Genomic DNA, 15,188 nt, shown 5'->3' with positions numbered 1-15,188 from the left:
TAAAATATTAATTAATAACCAAATAAATAATTATCAATTATTTCTGATAGTAACACTGATCTAAACAACCAGTAAAGCCCTACATATTTCTTAAAATAGTGACTCTTAGTTTAAATATAACTTTAGAGGGGGAGTCGCGTGGTGCCATGCGAGGGTCGGACGTGTGAAAGGTGAGCTCTGCGCACTTTGCTAGTTTTAACACTTTTTACGTCATAAACCGGTGTGATTCAATACACTCAGATTCTTGACTGTTCTAGGAAGACAATATGTCAAAGAATTCAAAATTCTCGGGCATTAAAAGACACTTACGTGCTCAAGCTGAAGCCCCTGAGGAGGCTGCAAGCGCAGGACTCAATTTGGACAGTGCTGTGAAAGATATTCAGCGTCAACTGTTGAACATGTCATAAATGCTGCCGAAGGTCGTTGCTAAATTGGAGGATCTTGCTGCAATACGTCGATCGATCACTGCCATGGAGACTAAATTCACTGAGATGGTTACAAGAGTGTCGGATGTTGAGAATTATCTGGAGTCATCGGAGAGGAAATTGCCTGCTAATCCACTAACAACCAAAATAGACTTGGAGCGTGTCTGGGAAAAGTTGGAAGACCTTGAGAATCGTAACTGGCGAAACAACATCAGAATTGTTGGAATTCGGATGGGGGCCATGTGACGCCATGCGAAGGGCAGACATGTGAGAGACAGCTCTGCACACTTTGCCAATTTTTTAAATAATTTTCATGATATAATCCGGTGAAATTCGATACACCCAGTTACACATTTGCTGTTTGAGGTAAACATGGCAAAGAAGTCAAAATCATCGGGCTCTGGAGACATTAAAAGACACTTACTGGTTCAAGATGAAAGCCCAGACAGGCCTGTGGACCAGGGACTCGATTTGGATGGCGCGGCGGGAGAAGAAATCCAGCATCAACTGTCCAACATGTCAGTGATGTTGATGAAGGTACTTGCGGACTTGGAGGATCTCGCTGTAATACGTCGATGGAAAAAAATTATCTGAGTTAGTCACAAGAGTGACAGATGTTGAGAGACGAATCGATTATTTGGAGTCATCAGAGAGGGAATTATCCGCTAATCCGCCCGCGACCAAAGTTGATTTGGAACGTGTTCTTGAAAAGCTTGAAGATTTCGAGAATAGAAGCCGCAGGAATAACGTTCAAATTGTGGAAATTCCTGAGCATGAGGAGAGCAGAGATTTGGTGAAATTCCTAGACGAGCTTTTCCCCAAGTCTGCTCAACATAACAGGCCATAAACTGGAAATCGAGTGAGCTCACAGAGTCCCGACTCGCAGATCTGCTGAGGGAGACAGGCCCCGATCAATCCTGGCCACATTTTTGAGATTATCCGATAAAGATAATTTCCTGCGCCAGGCGAGGAGCAAAGGAAAGCTTATTTGGAAGAATCACAATATTTGTGTGTTTCCGGACTTTGCGAACTCGACATGAGTGAAATGCGATTGGTTCAAGAAATGCAAGAAACTCACATCAGCGGAAGATAACTTTTGCTCTGATGTTCCCTGCCAAACTGAGAATAAACACCAAGGACGGCTGCAAAGTATTTACATGTCCCAATCAGGCAATGTCTTTTATAGAAACAATGGGTGAGTTACCATTGGGTGTTTCTCTTGTGAGTGGATTGACTCATTGTACATACTCTGGCTTTTGGAGGAAGCTGGGAACCATTTTTGTTTCTTTTTGCGTTGGCTCCACCGACTGGCTGGAGTTTGTTTTGTGGATTAACACTTTTCCTTAAAGAAACTTTTGCATTGAGGGAAGATCACTTTTACAATGAAGTTCCTGGTCAGATTGAGAATAGACACTACGGATGACCGTAAAATATCTACATGCCCACACAAAGGATGTCTTTTATAAAGTTGCCGGACTGTGCAAGTCATGGGATATACTTTTATGCGGCCTCAGAGTGAATTGACTCTTGACCATCCGAGGAACCGGGATGTGTGTTTCGTTTCCTTTTGTGCTGGTTCCACCTAGCGGTTGGAGCTTGTTTTGTTAAACAACATTACTTTGGGACAGTTATGGATGAATCTGTCAGTTCCGTGTGGTTATGCCTCCTGTTGGCTGGAGTATGATTTGTGGAGTATTTTCATGAGACATTGGAATGATTACGTCATCTGCTGCACTCATCAGCTGGCTCACTGAAGATTTGTTCGTCTGACCGAGGAAACTGTACGGCTTTATATAGGATGGAATTTGTTTTGTGAAGGAACGCACCTTCGAGATAGTTCTGTGAATGAGTCTACACGTTCTCTATGTTTATTCTGCCTATTGGCTGGGGTTTTACAAAATATTTGATGTTATGTAATTTTGCCTTAAAAATTTGTGAGGCAAAATTGAGCAATCCGATGGAAAAGTTGTCGTGGGGGCTCTCGTAGGTGTACATGGACTGAGTTTAGAGGGATTGACGCTGTTCGTGCGCACGTTTTTCTTTTTTCTGTTTGTTTTGTTCGGGGGGAAGTTCGGGGTTTTATTGTTGCATTAATGTTGAAATGTCGTCTTCATAATTTTGTTTTTGGCACACAATTTATTTTTTCTATTATATAAAAATGCCAAATGTTAATATGAGTGTACTATCTCTCTCCACATGGAATGTGAATGGGTTGGGTCACCCCAAATAACGAAGATTATTTCTTTTCTTAAACGTAAGAAATATGATATAGTGTTTCTTCAAGAAACGCATCTTTCCCTGCAGGAAGTTGAAAAATTTGTGAAGATATGGGGTGGACATGTTTTCTTTAGTGCTGGCTCAAGTAAGAGCAAGGGAGTCATTATATTGGTAAACAAACATTTACAATTCAAACATCTCAAACAGATTAAAGATAAATTAGGGAGAGTCATTATTGTTTTAGCAGAAATTCAGGGGCAAAGTCTGATTTTGGCTAATATTTACACACCTAACGCTGATGATCAGGGCTTTTTTATAGATCTTGAAGGGATTTTGCAAACCGCTGGCACCCCTCATGATACAATACTGGGAGGAGACTTTAATCTTTTGATGGACTCAGTCCTTGATCATAGTGAAGCAAAAGTGTGTAAGCCCCCTAGAGCAACATTGACGCTTCACAGGATGTGTAAAAATCTTGGTCTTACAGATATTTGGAGATTTTTGAACCCATCTGGTAGGGACTATACATTTTTTTCATCAGTCCATAAGATTTATTATAGAATAGATTTTTTTTAAAATTCCTCATTTCATCTGTTGTTGATTGCTCAATTGGAAACATTTTAGTCTCGGATCATGCCCTGGTGAGTTTAGAGGTGTTGCCACATATAGAAAAAAATAAATCATATAGTTGGCGCCTTAATGTATCCCTTTTGCAAAATCCTGATTTCCAACAAATGTTAAAGACTGAAATCAGTGTTTATATGGAGACCAACTGGTCCTCAGTATCCTCTGTTGGCGTGGCTTGGGAGGCACTTAAGGCGGTTCTTAGGGGCCGGATCATGCAGTATGCCTCATTCATTAAAAAAATCCAAGGCACGAGAACTCGTGGAGTTGGAAGGAAATATTAAAAGTGCAGAGGCAGAGCTGAAGAGTCTCTCCTCTCCAATCTCCCTGATCCAACCAGATGTACAAATTTTGTCAAACATTTTGGCTAACTGATTAAGCAAGGTTATGATATCTCTTATACATATAGATCAGGTGGGGTTTATTTGGGGCCACAGCTCTTCTGATAACATCAGGCGTCTCATCAATATCATGTGGTCAGTAGAGAATGATCAGTCTCCGGTCGCTGCCATCTCACTTGACGCCGAAAAGGCGTTTGATTTGGTAAAATGGGATTATCTTTTTAAGGTTTTGGAAATGTATGGGTTCGGGAGTACATTTATTGGTTGGATTAAGTTACTTTATAGACACCCTGTAGCAGCGGTACAAACAAATGGATTAATCTCAGATTATTTTACTCTGAATAGGGGCACTCGGCAGGGTTGCCCTCTTTCCCCATTATTGTTCTGTCTTGCCCTGGAGCCATTAGCAAATTTGTCTGATTTAGTTAGAGTTAATTTTGATCCCTTAATAAAAAGGTTTTCGAATGATGTGGACAGGTGGGCTTCATTACACTTATCGATGATTGGGAAGGTTAATGTAATTAAAATGAATTGTATTCCAAAATTCAACTGTTACAATCTATCACTATACATGTCCCCCTCTCTTATTTCAAGCAATTTGATAGCATAGCGAAGTCCTTCATTTGGAATGGTAAGTGTGCCAGGTTAAATTTCAATAAGTTACATAGGCCGATTGACAAAGGTGGGTTAGGCCTACCCAAGATTTTGTTTTATTATTATGCATTCGGCCTCAGACATTTGGCTCATTGGTTGCTTCCTCCTGAGAGAGCCCCTCCCTGGTTTTGTATTGAAAAGGAAGCTCTTGCTCCTATCTCACCTCTGCAAAGCCAATCGATCAAATTAATCGGAGAAGTCACACCTCGTTATTTTGCATTTACACTCGATATGGACAAAAGTGTCCAGAGTGTTTCATTCAGATATTTATTTAAACGTAGCCTCGAGCATATGGCAGAACCCTAAACTATGCATTAATAAGTCCCCTTTCTGTTGGTCAGATTGGAATGTGAGTGGGGTTAATACACTCGGTGACCTATATGAGAGTGGAGTATTGAGACCTTTTGAAAATTTGTTTCAAAATTTGGGGATTCCAAGATCTCAATTTTATAAGTATTTACAGCTGCGCCACCTACTCTGCACTGTTTTTGGGAGTGGCACGCACCCCACTAGTGTGGCAGATACTCTGGGAGTGGTGATTACTGCTTTTGGAAAAGGTCATGAGGCATCAGTGTATTACTCCCTGCTAATTCAGAGTCTGGGGGACAGAGCTTTAAATTCCCTCAAAAGATTATGGGAGGAAGATTTAAATTTGTTTTTGGAGGAGGGAGTGTGGATTCTTAAAAATGTCAAGTCTGCATCTAGAGATGCAAGGGTGCGCCTTATGCAATTTAAGATTCTACATAGATTTTATTAGACCCCTTATAAATTGTATAGGCTTGGTCTTAAGGTCACACCCACCTGCTGGCGATGCCATTCAGAAGCTGGAGATACCACCCATGTTTTTTGGGGGTGTCGTAAGATACAGGAGTTCTGGTTGAGGGTCCAGAATTTTATGGGCGACGTACTGGGTACTCAGATCTCCTTTTGCCCCAGGCTCTTTATTTTGGGTGACGGGGCGGTCATTGATGTAGGAGATAAGTACATGAAGAATTGGATCCTGGCCGGTGTTATGGTGGGCAGACAGGTTATCCTTAGAGGATGGAAGTCAGCTGGAGCCCCCTCGTTTCGTGAGTGGTGCGAGGAGATGGGCAGGGTGGCAGCTTGGGAAGAGTTGTCATATAGAAGGCTAGGCAACATGGATATGTTCATCAGGAGGTAGGGCAGCAATTTGGCCTTTTTGGAGGGCTCTCGGGGAGGGGCAGTAGAGGGAGATGTGTTGTTTTAAGTGTGTATGTTGTAACCTTTTTGTTTTTGAACATATACTTTTTTAAATGTATTTCTAAATATTTTCTTCTGTTTTATTGTCTGTTTGTGTGTCTTTGTCAATTGTATTTGACCACTGTGGTATCTGTTTGTGTTGGGTGGTGGGGTATGTTCGGGAGGAATGATTGTAAATAAAATAATGTGATTCCAAATATTCTGTTATTTTTTTTATTATTATTATTATTTTGTTGTATAATATATATATATTATATATGGAATCAATAAAAACTTTTAATAACAAAAAAAAAAAAGAATTGTTGGAATTCCTGAACACGAACGTGGTTGAGATATAGTGACATTTCTGGATGGGCTCTTCCCGAGTCTGCTCGACATAACAGGCCATAAACTGGAAATCCAGCGAGCTCACAGGGTTCCGGCTTGGAGATCCGCTAAGGGAGACAGGCCCCGATCAATTCTGGCCAAATTTCCGATAAAGATCTCGTGTTACGTGAGGTGAGGAGTAAAGGAAGGCTTTCTTGGAAGAACCACAACATTTTCTTGTTCCCAGACACCTGGTAGCGGTGGTACAAACAAATGGATTAATTTCAGATTATTTTACTCTGGCCAGGGGCACCTGGTAGGGTTGCCCTCTTTCCCCATTATTGTTCTGTCTTGCCCTGGAACCATTAGCAGCCGCAATAAGAAAGGAAGATGATTTTCCAGGGGTGGTGGCGGGAGGTATGGCGCATAAGCTTTTGCTTTACTTAGATGATATTTTATTCATCTCCGATCCCACTAGATCTATGCCTTACCTCCACAGAATTATTAATTCCTTTTCTAAATTCTCAGGATACAGAGTCAACTGGTCTAAATCTGAAGCTTTGGCTCTGACAGCGTACTGCCCAGAAACGGCTTTTCAGCTGGGCGCTTTCCAGTGGCCCAAACAGGGCATAAAATATTTTGCCATTTTATTCCCAGCAAATTTGTGTGATTTAGTTAGTTAATTTTGACCCCTTAATAGAACGGTTTTTGAGCGATGTGGGCAGGTGGGCTTCATTACATTTATCCATGATTGGGAAGGTTAATGTTATTAAAATGAATTGTATTCCAAAATTCAACTAGCTGCTACAGTCTCTCCCTGTAGATGTCCCTATCTCTTATTTCAAGCATTTTGATAGCATAGCAAAGTCCTTCATGTGGAATTGTAAGCATTCCAGATTACATTTCAATAAGTTACATAGGCCGATTGACAAAGGTGGGCTAGGCCTACCCAAGATTTTGTTTTATTATTATGCATTCGGTCTCAGACATTTGGCTCATTGGTCGCTCCCACCTAAAAGAGAGCCCCTCCCTGGTTTTGTATTGAACAGGAAGTTCTTGCACATATTTTGCTATTGCAAAGCCTTTCTATCAAACTAACCGGAGAAGTCACACACCATTATCTCGCATTTGCATGCGGTATGGACAAAAGTGTCCAGAGCGTTTAATTCGGACATTTATTTAAATGTTGCCTCAAGCATATGGCTGAACCCAAAATTACATTTCAATAAATCCCCTTTCCGCTGGTCAGAGTTGATTGTGAGGGAGGTTAATAAGCTCGGTGACCTTTATGAGAGTGGAGTGTTCAGATCTTTTGAAAATATGGTTCAACATTTCAGGATTCCCAGATCTCAGTTTTTTAGGTATTTACAGCTGCGCCATCTGCTCTGTACTATTTTAGGGAGTAGCATACACCCACCTAAGCAGCAGATACTCTAGAAGTGGTGATTGCTGCTTTTGGTAAAGGTCATGAGGCATCAGTGTATTACTCCCTGCTAATTCAGAGTCTGGGGGATGGAGCTTCAACTTCTCTCAAGGGATTATGGGAGAAAGATTTAAACTTGGTATTGGTGGAGGGAGTGTGGGCTAGGATTCTAAAAAACGTCAAGTCTACATCTAGAGATTCAAGGGTGCATCTGATGCAATTTAAGATTTTGCATCGATTCTATTGGACCCCCTCTAGATTGTATAGGCTTGGTCTTAAAAACACACCCACCTGCTGGTGATGCCAATCAGAAGACGGGGACACAACCCATGTTTTTTGGGGATGTGTTAAAATCCAAGAATGTTGGTTGAGGGTTCAGAGATTTATGTTTGGGGAGAGGGGTTTAATGTATATAATTGATTCTGTATTTTATGTTGTGTTTGTCTGTCTTGCGGATGGAATCAATATAAACTGTTAATAACAAAAAATATAACTTTAAGGTTTGTGTAATGGCAAAGGTTCTTGGTAATTAAGAGTTCATTTACACAGTGTTAATGACATGCAGTGACAGAGGAGTAGACGCCTGCTACTCTATTTCCATTACAGAATCTATTACTTTAGTCTTCCTTAATGAAAATTAAGGGCTTGTGGGTTTAATCGGAGTGCCTTAAATTTCAGACAGAAATATTGAATAATATATGTAACAACTCTCTGTAACAACCGCACATGCACATGTCAGACCACTCATTCGGGTATTTGCGAGCCATCTTTCCTGCTTCTCAGATCACTGTGATATCTACAAGTAAGCTAATTAAATAATTTTAACTCAAATCAATGTTTCATGTCCATTTATTTGTTTATTTGTCAAGTAGTCTTGTAATAGGCTGGATAATATGCAGTATTTATTTCTTTGGTTAGTAGTCATATAATGAGTATGACAATGTACAGTCAGCCAAATGTTATCACAAAATAAACCCCTTCAGGGTGATACAATACCTGTCCTGATCACCCTGTTGGGGTTTATTCTGCAATACCAACCCACTGACTGTACATTATCCCAGAGGTTTTCAATTGGTGAGGTGCGCCTCCCCTGGGGGGCGCCAGAGAGCCCCAGGGGAGGCGCAGCGCAAAAAAAAAAAAAAACCTAACGGTTCACGTCTGTACACATCTGTCCTACTAGCTTGTGTGTTTAACTGCGTGTTATGCATATGCGTGTTGCAAAATGGATCGCTTTGTATTGTCTACAATACAAAAGTCTACAGGAGAGGAGGCAGATTCCCTTCACCTCCACTTATGTGAGTGCGGGTTTTCCGCTTTGACCCTGCTTAAAAGCAAATACTGATCAAGGCTGCAGGTGGAGGACGATTTACGTTTATTCCTTTCTACCGTGCAGCCCCTAATCGATCACCTGTGCGCATCAAAAAGTCAGACTCATTATTCCCACTGATTTTAGGGGTGATGAAAATGAAGAGGCAAAATCGGCAATCACATTTCTTTTTTTTGCTTAATGTAGGCCTATATGGAAGTGATTTTTATGCATTTGATACTGTGACAAAACAGCGCTGTCCATCTTGCTGATGTTTGATGTCTGATGTTGATGTTTTCAAAGTTGAATTGGCTTAATTAGCCTAAAATCTCCAAAATATTTCTTATTCAATTGAGTTATTTGACCGTCGAGGGTTATCTGTTCAGTGATCAGAAAATAGAGCTGTCCCTCATGCTGATTTCGTTCTGTGTCTGATTTTGTTGGCTCTTTGGTTATAGGGCTGTTGAGAATATTTGTTTAGTTTTTTGACTGTGGAGGATTCTGTTCAGAAAGTTAATTTTTTTACAGTTTCCCAATTGCTTGAATGTGGTAAAAATGTGTTGCAAAGTATGTGTTCACAATATGTTTTAAAAAGAATGACAAACGTGTTTGAAATGTTTTGAAAAAATATAACCTATTTAAAATGAAACGGAATGTTGATAGCTTAATAAAAAAGTTTATCTTAATAAAACAATGTATATTGATGAACAGCCTAAAAGCAATACTAATAATAGTATTACTACTACTACTAATAGTAGTAGCCTAGTAGTACCAATAATAATAGCCTAATTAGTGGTTGTGGAGGTGTTGGGGGGGGGCACGGCTGTCTTCAAGTTCTCTAGGGGGAGGCTCACTTTCACCCAGTTTGAAAATCCCTGCATTATCCCTTACATATAATCTAATATGATATATGCTATTTAGTTTGGCTAGGTTCCTAAAACAGTTTAGATGTAAAATGGACAAAGATTAAAGTTGACCAAAAACAGAGACAAAGTATTTTTAAATATTTCTAATGTAAAATATTATTTTTCATGTCATTCATAAGTTCTTAAAAGTCGTAAAGGAAATCATACATCCCTATTTTATTATTTGATTCCAAGTTAAATAAATGACTTAAGGTGTATGAAGCACACATACACTTTATGTAAGACAATTTGTATGCCAATTAATCATAATTATCGTGAAAGCCCTAAAACAGGCAATTAATTGTCATGTTCACATTTTTTTTTTGTTTTTTAACAATTAATTGTCAGCCAAATTTCATAATCATGACAGCCCTACTCCCGTATCCATACGACTTGGTCAACAAGCAACTTTCTCCACTACAAAGGGCATATAATAATTTTCCCATGACGCTGGTGTAAATTATGAACATGGCGTCTGAGGAAGTGTTGGCTATTTTTAGTTCTCTATTGCTTCGCTTTATTTACAGATGTCCCACAGTTGCTTCTGTGTTTGTGTCCTTAACTTTCTAGTGCAGTCTTTAGATATACGGTCTTATATTCCAAAAAAACACAAGTCACATTCTCCAACAGAAACCTAGGTGTGTAAAAACTGCTTTCTCTTAATCCCTTGAGCATCATAAGAAAAACAGTGTTCACATTGACATGATGTGTTAGAGTGCTGCTTTTTGCAAAAATCTTGGAATAAGTAGTTTTCATAAGTAAAAATTTGGGGGGGAAAGTGCTTAATTGTCCTAACAATAATGTAAAAATTCCAAAAATCGTAATGCTTCTAAAAATAGGCTTCATTTAAGAAAATAAATTTTATATATAAATTTGTTTTTTCCATTTTGGTTTAGGAGTGAAATATAACCTGGCCATTTTCTTGACAGGTTTTGTGAGATTCACCCATAAAGTGCTTACAGCAATGGTTCTAAATTTTTTTTGGTCACACCCCCTTTGAAACAAGAAAAACTCACACCTCCCATCACATAATATGCGATTGTGGGGGGGGAATAAAATCACGCTTCAACTTTTTATTAACTATTAAAAATTTTCGGCTTTCATTTCTTTAAAGTTGAGCATTTCTCAATTTGTTTTCAAGAGCTGCTTGAAAAGGAGGCACTGCACTGCCAGGCAAAAGTATGAACAAGGCTTAATGAGAAAAAGGCAGAGGAATAGAAATTGCCCAAAATTGGTTACTGCATGTAATGTCAACATTTTTGAATGTGTGAAAGTGAATAAGATTTCACTTTCACCCCCCCAATACAGGGGGTGCCCCCACACTGGCTTAAAGGAAGACTTCACAAGGAAATTCAAGCATGTATCTCACCAGGTCTCTCTGATCCTCCTGTACCAGATCCATCTTGTGCACCAGGCAGAAGATCTTGGCATCAGGTGAGTTCTGCAGGATGGCTTCCAGACACGACTGGTAGTAATGCATGTCCTTTTCCAGCTCTCGACTCTCCACGTCAAACACGTAAATCAACACCTCCACATTACGGAAGATGTTGTCTCTCTGACTCGTAAAGTAGTTTTCCATGAAAGTGTCCTGACTTTACAAACACACGTCACACATAAGGGAACAGTTGAACAGAAAAAGAAACCCACCCCCCACACTATTCACATAATTTATCATGCTGTTCCAATTAGGGCTGGGCGATAGGACAATTGTAGCATAGTCCCTCATTAATGTAGGAAGGAGGAAGTGGGAGCCGGTCAAATAATCCTAACATAAGACATTTTATTGAACACTTTTCAGTGTAAAACAACCAAAATCATGCTTTTCAGCAGCACGTCAATAAATGCACACAATGCCACTCACTAAAACACAGAACAGCTGTTAGAGAAATTATACACGGGTGCGAGTCCTTACCATTCATTCCTCCTGGCCTCGCTCTCCATTCACAAATCAACACTCAGCCACGCCCTCATCACAACGATGTAATCAGATATTGACAATATATGACAAATATCCCGATGCCGATATCGACATTCATTGACAGATGATGTTCAACAATATCAGAAAATGACAAAACCATGGAGCTGGGAAGTCGGCAAAAATATTAAATAGTAGCCCAAGGTTTAAAATTAGCACCTGCTGCGAGTCGCGACCCGCCAAATGCGGGTTTTCTATTTCATGCGTAGTGGTGGGTAATTTTACTCATCTACCCTTCACTGTGGTGGACAACCTGCAAGAAGTCTCGGAGAGACACAGAGTTAAGTTCACATTATATCCACGAAACAGTTCGAGCTTAAAGGGTTAGTTCACAGAAAAATTTAAATTCTCTCATCGTTTACACACCCTCATGCCATCCCAGATGTGTATGATTCTCTTTCTTCTGCAGAACACAAGAAGAATATCTCAGCTCCGTAGGTCCATTAAATGTAAGTGAATGGCCTGGGTAGCTCAGCAAGTATTGACGCTGACTACCACCCCTGGAGTCGCGGGTTTGAATCCAGGGTGTGCTGAGTGACACCAGCCAGGTCTCCTAAGCAACCAAATTGGCCCAGTTGCTAGGGAGGGTAGAGTCACATGGGGTAACCTACTCGTGGTCGCAATTAGGGGTTCTCACTCTCAATGGGGCGTGTGGCAAGTTGTGCGTGGATCGCGGAGAGTAGCATGAGCCTCCCGTGCTGCGAGCCTCCGCAGACTTGTCCTCCGCCACCCAGATTGAGGTAACCGCGCTACCACGAGGACCTACTAAGTAGTGGGAATTGGGCATTCCAAATTGGGAGAAAAGGGGATAAAATAAAATAAAAATAATAAGTGAATGGGTGCCAAAATTTTGAAGCTCCAAAATCCACATAAGGGCAACATAAAAGTACTTCAGATGACTCTGGTGGTTAAATCCATATCTTCAGATGCAAAATGATACAATAGGTGTGGGTGAAAAACAGATCAATATTTAAGTCCTTTTTTACTATAAATTATCCTCTGTGCTCACTCAATCTCCACTTTCACTTTCTCATTCTTCTTGTGTTTTTGGCGATTCAAATATTTTGTGCATATCGGCCACTACTGAGCAGGGAGGAGGAGTTCTGATAAAACATTACTTAAATATTGATCCGTTTCTCACCCACACCTATCGTATCATGTCTGAACACTTGGATTTAACCACTGGAGTCATATGGATTACTTTTATGCTCCCTTTATGTGGATTTTGGATCTTCCAAATTTTGGCACTCATTCACTTGCATTGTATGGACCTACAGAACTATTCTTCTTCTAAAAAAAAAAACTTCATTTGTGTTCTGCAGAAGAAAGAAAGTCATACACATGTGGGATGCCAGGAGGGTGAGTAAATGATGAGAGAATTTTCATTTTTGGGTGAACTAACCCTTTAACATGCACTGTGAAACCAACAGGTTCACAAATCATAAAAATAATACAAAACACCTTGAACCTCAAATTGATTTACATTTCAACTATTATTATTATCATCATCATTATGTTTACATTTATTTAGATCTTAATTTGAATGAGTTATTTACCACACTTTTGTTGTAGATGGTTACTTTGTGATGGCAAATAAGAGGTGGTTAAATACAAATATCTCTGGATTAAGTTTTGCGTGTTTCAATAAATGAATTTAATTTTGAAAGCAAAATCAATAAAGCAAAAATATTACACCCTCGGCAGTGGGGGGCAGGGTGGTTGACGATGTAATCGGATATCGCAATCTTATTTTATAAAAATACCGTGAACATATCTTGCATATCGCCCAGCCCCAGTTCCAATTCCATATGACTTTCTTCTGTGACACACAAGAGATATTAATCTCAGCTGCCATTCACTTTCATTGCATAATTTTTTCCATTTAGTGAAAGTGAATGGTGGTTGAGGCTGTTATTCTGTCCAACATCTACTTTTGTGTATTTCGGAAGAAAGAGTCATGCGGGTTTGGAACAACATGAGGGTGAGTAAATAATAGAATTTTCATTTTTGGGTGAACTATTCTTTTAAAATGAAGCAAAAATAGAAACATTCAAAAAAGCATTTTCATACATGTCCATATGGAACAATATACACAAAGTGCCACCTTTGTACCTGACAGGCTGATCAGACTTACATGCTCAATAAGGTATGGGTCTTGTCAATCTGACAGGCACAAATCACGGCACCTTTCTGCAATGGGCTCCATATGATGAAACTTACCCGCCGCAGTCCCACAGATTCAGCACGAGATTACCCAGGAATCGCACATGAGAGTGCTCCACATCAACTGAAATACAACACGTTTTTAATTTTAGACAACAGTCAATTTTAACACTTTACAGCCTTGATGTTTACCATACCATTGTCTCAGAGACAGTTTCAAAGCATTTTGAATGGTTTTCCTTAATATGTGTGCCCCTTTCACAGCTGTCATGTCTCGAACTAATAGATGTCACGTCAGTAATAGGAGGGGTAGCGGTACAAATTTCTCATGGTTTGCTTTGTATAACGATTTTAGGGCCACTATATTGGTACCGTAAGGTACTTGCTATTTTCAGAAAAAAAAAAAACACTAATGCTAAATCCAAAATAACTACTCAATTTGATAAACACTTCAACAGGTTTGCCCTTACAAAATATTACCATGGTTTTACTACAGTATAGTTTCACCATGGTATTTTTAGTAAAACCATTGTAACCGCAAAATTAACCACTGTTCATACAGTCATGGATTCTACGATTACTAGAGTAAAACCAGAACAATTCCAGTCGTTTAATTTACAAAACGTAATAAAGTCTGGTTTTCCACCATTGAAAGTTTCCCCTGAACATGTATAGCAGAATACTGTCTCTTGACTCGGTGGCAGTGAACCATGAGTTATTGTTTGTGACTGCTTTGTTATACAGTGAAATATTGCTGATGATGTTTTGATAAGCAAGAAAACTGTACTTTAGTACAATCTGGAGGAACTTGTACTTTACTTGAGTATTACCATGGCATTTTCTATTACTTCATACTTCCACTCCACTACATTTCAGAGGGAAATATTGTACTTTTTCCAGTGTTGACAATGTATAATAATAATGTCAAATATTCTTGATAAAAATATTTAAGCAAGCAACCTTTTGAGTACCTTTGCATAATCATATTGGTGCAAAATCGGTGCAAAATCCACATAGAAAAGGTCTGTTTTCATTCCATCTCAAAAATGAACTATATCGGCAACCATATCGGTAATCGGTGAATTTCCCCCCTCTAAAATTGGTATCGGTCTCAGAAATCCCATATCGGTCGAGCTCTAGTCAACTGCATCAAAACCATGGTTTCTGCCAAGAATGCCATGGTTACCGCAGTCATATTACTACAATATTAGTTAGAGCCCGACCGATATGGGATTTTTGAGACCGATACAGATACTGATTTTAGAGGGTGGAAATTCACAGATTACCGATTATGGTGGCCGATATAGTTAATTTTTGAGCTGGAATGAAAACAGACCTTTTCTATGTGGATTGGGCACCGATTTGCACCAATATGACTATGCAAATGTACTCAGAAGGCTGCTTTTTAAAATATTTTCATCAAAGAATATTTGCCATTATTATTATACTTTAACAAATTCTAGAAATGAACACTGAGAAAATAAAGAATAAATAAAAATACAATCAACAGCTAAATAAACACTGTTTAGTATCAGTCAATTGCTGACCGTTTAAATAAAGAAAAAAAATGTAAATTATAGCTAAATAAAAATCAGTACTGTATGTTTATTATCTGTCAATGGCTGACC

At 39.3% G+C, this 15,188-nt stretch overlaps 1 protein-coding gene across 4 annotated transcripts in view; it reads right to left on the bottom strand.

The window, feature by feature from the left end:
- The window catches only part of LOC127418169 (ras-related GTP-binding protein A-like), a 64,500-nt gene that overhangs the window by 28,884 nt on the left and 20,428 nt on the right, over window positions 1–15,188 (bottom strand). For all 4 annotated transcript variants that reach the window (XM_051658613.1, XM_051658612.1, XM_051658614.1 and 1 more), the window contains exons 4-5: window positions 13,618–13,684; window positions 10,792–11,014 (exon numbers count right to left, since the gene is read on the bottom strand). In XM_051658613.1, the coding sequence (XP_051514573.1) occupies window positions 10,792–11,014; window positions 13,618–13,684 (290 nt within the window). The remainder of the gene's footprint in view (window positions 1–10,791; window positions 11,015–13,617; window positions 13,685–15,188) is intronic.

Source organism: Myxocyprinus asiaticus, chromosome 27, assembly GCF_019703515.2.
Source record: "Myxocyprinus asiaticus isolate MX2 ecotype Aquarium Trade chromosome 27, UBuf_Myxa_2, whole genome shotgun sequence".
Lineage (NCBI taxonomy): Eukaryota > Metazoa > Chordata > Actinopteri > Cypriniformes > Catostomidae > Myxocyprinus > Myxocyprinus asiaticus.
The sequence above is the reverse complement of the archived record's forward strand: the minus strand, read 5'-3'. Positions and strand labels throughout refer to the sequence as shown.